Source organism: Bidens hawaiensis, unplaced genomic scaffold, assembly GCF_021521415.1.
Source record: "Bidens hawaiensis isolate Kalapana, Puna unplaced genomic scaffold, B.hawaiensis_p1.1 tig00051364_1, whole genome shotgun sequence".
Taxonomy (NCBI): Eukaryota; Viridiplantae; Streptophyta; class Magnoliopsida; order Asterales; family Asteraceae; genus Bidens; species Bidens hawaiensis.
In genome coordinates, this window is record NW_027499206.1 from 33,400 (window position 1) to 41,307 (window position 7,908).

At 37.7% G+C, this 7,908-nt stretch overlaps 2 protein-coding genes across 4 annotated transcripts; one reads left to right on the forward strand and one right to left on the reverse strand.

Moving 5' to 3' along the window:
• Positions 1 to 328: 328 nt before the first annotated feature.
• On the forward strand, positions 329 to 1,366 carry LOC143599003 (uncharacterized). Of its 3 annotated transcripts, none has more exons than XM_077077074.1 (2): positions 330 to 563; positions 618 to 1,366. In XM_077077074.1, exons 1-2 carry the CDS (start codon positions 413 to 415, stop codon positions 1,184 to 1,186), a joined length of 720 nt encoding a protein of 239 aa, XP_076933189.1. In that variant the 5' UTR covers positions 330 to 412; the 3' UTR covers positions 1,187 to 1,366. The 3 variants fall into 3 exon arrangements, with proteins under 3 accessions (XP_076933188.1, XP_076933189.1, XP_076933190.1); XM_077077075.1 differs by having other exon boundaries at positions 331 to 563; positions 666 to 1,366; XM_077077073.1 differs by having other exon boundaries at positions 329 to 1,366.
• Positions 1,367 to 3,016: 1,650 nt separating this feature from the next.
• On the reverse strand, positions 3,017 to 7,450 carry LOC143599000 (cation/H(+) antiporter 15-like). The gene is made up of 3 exons (XM_077077072.1): positions 7,008 to 7,450; positions 5,349 to 6,344; positions 3,017 to 4,390 (listed from the first exon to the last, which is right to left on the reverse strand). Exons 1-3 carry the CDS (start codon positions 7,212 to 7,214, stop codon positions 3,107 to 3,109), a joined length of 2,487 nt encoding a protein of 828 aa, XP_076933187.1. The 5' UTR covers positions 7,215 to 7,450; the 3' UTR covers positions 3,017 to 3,106.
• Positions 7,451 to 7,908: the final 458 nt, after the last annotated feature.

Consider the following 7,908-nt stretch of genomic DNA (forward strand, 5'->3'; position numbering starts at 1 on the left):
TTAAATCTTATAACAGACTTAATATACTGATAAAGAAATTAGAAAAACCAATAAACGTTGAATTTTGTTAGGTCGATCTTCAAAGGAATTTTACTTATTGTTGATATATTTGTAGTTCGATAGGTGAAGTTAAATGCGATAAAGAAAGGTCCCTTCTATCTTAGAGGTAGATGGTTCAAATTCTGCAATGCAAAATGCAAGCTTAAACGTTTTGTAGGAGTATTTAGAATTATATTAGTTTATTGTTAAAGAAAAAAGATACAAAAAAGCGAGTTAATTACAATAATCAATAATTGAGGAAGTCATTGACAATTTCCATCTATAAATACCCCCATGCACCTTGTCCATCTTCACACAAAACAAACTACCAACAACCACACTTTGTAACTAGCTAAAGCTAGAAGCATTACAAATGGCTTCAAGGGCATTAGCAAAACCAGCCTTGTTCCTTACATTCAACCTACTCTTCTTCACTCTAGTAACATCCACCTATACCCCAGAAGCCTGTCCACCACCACCGCCTCCGCCGTGCCCCCCTTCACCAAAGCCTCCTACACCTACACCTACACCTTCAAACCCGCCACCCAAAGTCCCTTCAACACCAAAGCCTTCTACACCTTCAAACCCACCACCCAAAGTCCCTTCCACACCAAAGCCTTCTACACCTTCAAACCCACCACCCAAAGTCCCTTCAACACCAAAGCCTTCTACACCTTCAAACCCACCACCCAAAGTCCCTTCAACACCAAAGCCTTCTACACCTTCAAACCCACCACCCAAAGTCCCTTTCACACCAAAGCCTTCTACACCTTCAAACCCACCACCCAAAGTCCCTTCCACACCAAAGCCTTCTACACCTTCAAACCCACCACCCAAAGTCCCTTCCACACCAAAGCCTCCTACACCTACAAACCCACCATCCAAAGCCACTTGCCCAAAAGACACACTCAAGTTAGGTGTATGTGCTAAGTTGCTCAATGACCTTATCCACCTAGTGGTTGGAACTCCACCAAAGACACCATGTTGCCCCCTCATTGAGGGACTCGCAGATCTTGAGGCTGCCGTCTGCCTTTGCACCGCAATCAAAGCTAATGTCTTGGGGACACACCTAAATGTACCGGTCTCCTTGAGCTTGTTGCTTAACTACTGTGGCAAGAAGGTTCCCTCCGGCTTCCAATGTGCTTAGATTTATCTTCTAGGATTGTTAAAGGTTGAAACTTTAATTGGTGTGTGTGGAATATATCTATGTATGTGTTTATGATGGATACTTGTAAAGGATCATGGCCATATGATTCAAGAATAGTTTTATATACTTTATATGTAATTTGGTGATATTTATGAAATAAATGCTACAAGCTTGTAAGTCGTAAGGGCCGGGTATTTGGGACTGTATCTGGAAAGCGATATCTAGAACTTTGATTTGGAATTATAATACTAACTAGTGTTTTACCTGGAGTAACAAACTAATGTTTTATCCGGCGCGTTGCGCTGGGCAGTTTGGTAAAACTCGAACGTTGGCAAACCTAAACATTGTAGGTCCCGACTTTAAGGCGGTAAGTCGACACGAATTTAGTCGGTTTTGATTATATGTGTTATGTCATTGGAACTAAAACAAAAACAATTTAAAAATTGAGATAGACCAATTGGGTGCCATCGGTCATAAATCTCGGGCTTTGGTAAAACCCGAACGTTGTCGATCCCGGGCTTTGAGGCGATGAGTCTACACAAATTTGGTCGGTCTCCGTTACGTTTGTTACGATACTTAAACTAAAAAAATAAAATTGGTATCCGGTCAGTTATCGTTACTGTATAGATACTAAAACAAAATGAGGTGATTGTACTTAAATTCGGTCGGTTTCACTTAACAACACAACTATCCGGTCCACACCAAAGTTAATGTTAAAAGACAAACCATTCAATCATACAGAAAACCATAAATAACACAGTTAAAAAATTGAAACCATAATTTACAACATCAAGGATTCAAACCCGGGTTACAAACCGGTACAGACAGTTTCCCTTACCAACAAAATCATTCAACCAACACCAATGTATATGCTAACTATCAAAACCATTACTACATATACAAAAACAATAATAACCCACGAAATGACACAAAAATTCTCAATTATACTGATTAGATAATTAGTGTATATATTTTTTGAAAGGTTTTTAGCATTTTTTTCTTAAGCTTTCAACATCAATTTTTTTTAGAAGTTAGATAAAAAAAAGGCCCGTTTGATGATAATTTTTATTTTTTTACTTACTTTTAACTACACTTTTATGCATAGGAACTGTGTATCAGAAAGTTAAATACATTAACCAAACGTCTCAACTACCCTACCTGCCAAACACATTAAGAAGCGTCAAAGACTAAATTTTCTTAATTCGATTTTGGATTTTTATTATGAAATGACAAGTTTGATAGTGTTCTAGCTAGCCTTTTATTCTTAAATGGCTATTAATACCATTTAAGTCAACACGGCCGCGTTTCGTGTCGGGTATCATCCCTACTCTATAAATTGATTATAATTATGTCTTTGTAATCTTTAAAAAAGTAATTTGAATTGGCTATACAACTAGCATCTAAACATAAAACCGAATGCATGTTTTATTTATTAGTTATTATTTACAACTTTAACACACCTTTATTTATATTAAACAAACCATTTATTTGAACAAGATTAAGATCATAGCAAACTTCATAACTGTTTACTACAAAATACAAATCAGTTAAACATAAAACATTGGCCACTAATTTCCTTATATTCAAAACCCTAGTGACCCTATTAGTTAGGGTACCTAGAAACACGCTTTTAAACTTATCTTTGACCGAGACTTTGACCTCGATCGGTATTAGACGAATAGACGTGTATGCAATCCTTATTCAATATTAATCAAAAAACATTTGTTGTATCAATTTCATCCGTTTAGCCTTGGCTGTTTATTCTGATACAACACTTATGAGTACTCATTTTCTAATACTAAACACCACTTTAAAGCATATACAAAAAGTATAACATTAGATAACAACCCTAAGAACAAAAACATTTTATTTACCCTACTTAATTCACAACAGAATACACACAAGTATAAATCTATAATGTTATGTATCATTCATAGATGAGCCTCTAGGAGATCGCCGGTTCGCATTCGGGGTACGGTTCATGAACGTTCCCTGGTTACTGTCCGGTGATATGGTGAAGTCTTCTACATCCGAACCGGCATAATGCTGAATCACTAACACGGACACAGTGGTCGCAAAATCCGATGATGCTAACAAGTCACCGATTGCTCCTAGCTCAGGACACTCACTCCAGTCAGTCAATCCCGCGGTCAGGGGTGACACCACTCCTTGACCTCTCCCTACAATAAACAAATCATGCGCGGTGTCCACGGATCGAATAGCTGCCACAGTTTGCTCAGCATTATTCACAGCTGTTTCATTGTAACTAATACAATCCTCGTTTAATATCCTCGATCTAAACTGGTTTATAAACGCATCGTCTTCTTGTTTATCTCTATCGCTATCAGTTATCACTTTCAAAACCCTAGGGTCGTTCTCAATTCCATTGGAGGTACTTGCTTGATCAAGGTTTTCGGTCCCAAGAACAAAGCGCATTACGGTGAGAGTGTTCCCGGGATAGCCAGACATACGAAATGCATACGCTAAAGCTTCTCGGTCATCTGGTCCACCAATGAACACCACAGCAATGTGGTGTCCTATTTGGTTACCAGCTATCCTGGTTGACGCGCTGAGACCACGGTCAACCAGGATACCGACCGAGCAAGGTGCATTTGCTAAAACATTTTGGTTAATAACCCGAAAAGCAGGGTTAGTGCCTTCCATCCCCCCGTCGACAGTTTGTTGCTTGTGGAACGGGAGGATAATAAACGCTACGCGTTTATCCTCTGCAACGCTACAAATATCCTCGTGCATGGTCGAGTAAGGGGATATTGCGGTAAGTGGTTGAACCGATACATTTCCCGCGTTTTGCTCAAAGGTTTCAAATGCATTGATGATGTGATCAGATTGAGCTTGTGTTCTATTGGCTGCTGGACGTCCAGTCCTCCGGCTGTTGTGAACGATTAGCATTGCGGAGGCTCGCCCCGTTAGCTCGACTAGATGGAGGACATAGATGGAAAGTGAAGACTTCTTTGTTGGATTTGAGGCTTCAAGAAGGTTGATTATTGTGGGCACGTTTCTTGGTGTGTGGATGCAAACTAGAGTCCTTAAATCACCATCCGGGTTTGATTTTAGGATTGTTCTACCTTTGTAAGGTGCAAATCTTCTTGCCGGTTTATAGAGTGTGGTCACCGCCGGAGTAATTATAGCCGTCATCACCAATGCTACCACAATCATGATTGCAAAAGATTTGTCATCCAATACCTACACATCCATGGTTACAAAATGTAGATAAGAAACATTATACTATATTTCATATATATATCCTTTTACATTGAAATAAATAGCAAACAAGCAACAAATCGTGCCGCTAGCATCAAATGTTTACCATGCTAGTTTTAATTTACTAATGAAAATTTATTCAAAGTTACACATGCCCAACTTGATCAGGCTTGAGAGAAGCGAAGGGAATTCGGGTGAGGTAACACGACCGGCAAACGGCCGCAGTTAAATACGAATTCTTTCCATTAATACTCCGATATTTCGTCATTGAAATTTGTTCGTAATTTTAGTGAAGTTGCATTAGACCTGATGCAACGTTTTTGTTACCTGTTGGCGCTATTACAACTCTTTTCCAAAGAGTTACATCTTGAAAATGTTGAATTTGAAAAAAGAAAACAGTTTTATTATGTAACAAAAAGATTGCAATAGGTCTAATGTAACTATTTTTGTACAATAAAGGTTGCATGTAAAACCAGTGACGAAGCTTGGACGAGTTCTTCCGGTAGGGGGGAGCGAGCTCAAAATGTATTTAAAAAACCATAAACGAGGGTGGCCGGGCTCAAATTTTGAGGCAAAAAGGGGTTAATTTACATTACATATACATATTTTCGGACGAAAAAGAGTCAATTTACACTACTGCGCGAAAAAACAGGGAGACCGGGGTCACCTGGGCCCTAAAGAAGTTTCGCCCATGTGTATAACGTGTAAATAACTTAATTTACATGAGTATATTTATTCTTAACTTTAGTATTAATTTAGCAGTTCTTAATTTCAAAAATAAAACGGAATTTGCCAAATTTGTAAATCAGTATAAAGTGGACTCTTGTGTACTATTTGAGAATTCAATGGTTATTTTTATGCTTCCCTTATGTGTCAACTAAAAAAACATATAAATATAATATTTACCTGAAATAAATCACTAAACCAAAAAAGAACTTACCTTTTGATCCTTACCAACATTGAGAACAATCATCTCAACAAGGCCTTTGGTGTTCATTAGGAATCCAAGCGTAACCCCATCATAGAACGGAATCTGGTAAAGTAGAGCAACGAGCAATGTCCCGGCCACTTTTCCGGCACACGCTAGTATTATCACAAGAGCTAATATGCCCCATGTGTCCGCACCATCTATCGCGCCTATTTCCGTTTTAAGACCACTAATCGCGAAAAAAAGTGGTAACAAAAGACCCGATACAAAATCCTCCAATCTTTCAATAAGTGTAACCCCTAAAGGTCCATTAGGGATCACCAACCCGAATATAAATGCACCAAACACCGAGTGTGTCCCGATAGCATCGGTTATGAACCCGGAGATCATGACTCCGGTTAAGATCACACCAATATAGAAATCACTAACCGGTTCACCCTCTGGTGTCTTTTGAATAATCCAAGAAACCATTGGACGGACAACATAAATGCAAAACATAATAAACCCCGCACTAGATAAAACTACCCATAGAGTAGCTAAGTTAATATTTTCATTTTCGGCTAAAGCGATAGCTAAGGCTAGTAGAATCCATGCACACATATCGTTAACGAGGGCTGCTGACATTGCGATCCGGCCAATATCCGTGTTAAGTAATTTGAGCTCGGCTAGGACTCGTGCAAGCACTGGGAATGCGGTCACAGAAAGAGCTACTCCAAGGAATAATATAAAGGTCCCTTGTTTGACTCCTTGTGTTCTTTCATGTAATAGGTAGGAGAAAGAGATGCCAATGAGGAATGGGAGGATCATGCCCGCAAATGCGATGAATATGGCTTTTCTTCCTGTGTGGCGGATCACTGCAATGTCCATTTCTACTCCGACTAAGAAGAGGAAGTAGAGAAGGCCGATGTTCGCCATTGTTTCAAGAACCGTAACACTATTTAATGGGAATACTGCATTCGTAAAGAGATCGCTTCGTCCCAACACCGATGGACCCAATATTACTCCACCCTGCGTGTATATATATCAATATGTCATTGCACTAAGTTAGCAAGAAATCATGAAATAAGTAACATACATTGTTTCAAGACATTTATTTACTATTAATAAAAGGTTATTATGTAAAGTTATTTGGATATGTTTGGCAATACCAGTTGATTTCATGTTGTTTTGTTAATTATTTGTAAAAGTATTTGAACCAAACATGACAACCTTTCATGATAGTCGCGAGGGTGTTGTGTTTGTTAACAACATTCACGATCGTAGAGATGAATCAAAGTCGCAATCCCTGCGACTTTCATAAAAGTGTATGTCTGGTCCAAAGTCCCTCCCCCTCCTATGCAAATTATCTAATTATGCAAGTAATTAACAAAACCACCTAGAAGTCAACATAGCAATGAATTGAATGAGGCTTGGGCAATCACATGATCACCAAATGGATGTATACAAACCATATGACGCATGAAATATCATATATGTATAATTACTAGCTAAAATTTGTTTACATACGTTTTTCTTTCAAAGAATATAACTTGTAAAACAATTTAGAAATGATTTTCATTAATGAAGATTATAATCAACTTTCCCTATAAATTCACAATTTCTATATTTTCTTGATGAAATTTTGTGATTACTAGAAACAAAATGAGACAAGACAAATACAACAAGACTTACAAGGATCTCGGAAATAACACGAGGTTGGCGAAAGGGTTTCAAGAGGTAAACAAGAACACGAGTGGTAACAACGACGAGAATTAGTTGCAAAAGGAAAAGAGGGAGCGAGTACTTCAATGGATTATCTCCTTGCCATATTCCTTGGGTCGTAATCATCAACGGAGCATAGCAAATAATCGTATCTTGCGAGGCATTTTGTGGCGGCATATTTTATTATCAATCGCTCTGGAAATCAAAGACAAACAATGTCTAGATGAATGCACGCACACACAGATTCAAAGTAGCCCCTTAAATTTTTCGTATACACTTCATGCAAGAACACTCAAACATGAACATAAATTAATTACGAAATTACGGTGGACAGATGAGTCCCAAGCTATGCGGAACTTAGTAACATAGAACCATCGATAAATTTGGAACCTTTCCCTTAGAGTTAGGAAGTTGGTGTTTCAAGAGATTTGTCTAATTTTAGTAATTTGTTCACATTTGCAATAACATTTATCTAAATCAAAATTTATCCACCAGTCAATTGTCAAGTTATTAACTTATTAAGATAATGTAAAATTAAAATTAACAATTATATAGTTTAAACGTTAACTAAATCTAGTAAATAAGAAAAAGTAATAGGCAAATTAGATTTTAATAATCCGACATTTTTGCAGTTGGCCGATAATACAGAAAATAGTTGTCACTGGTTCAACTTTCACACTAACTGTTTTCATTAGACCTCCGTTAAAAAAACTTACGTTGTTAAGTTTTTTCAAATTATAAACTGATGTTTTAGGGATTTCGATCGGAATAAGGATAGAAGTCAATCAATGTAAAACTTCAACTAAATCCAATACAACTACTTTCTCTGTTTTATTACTTTTTTTATTGTAGTTAACGCCTCTGGTCGTTC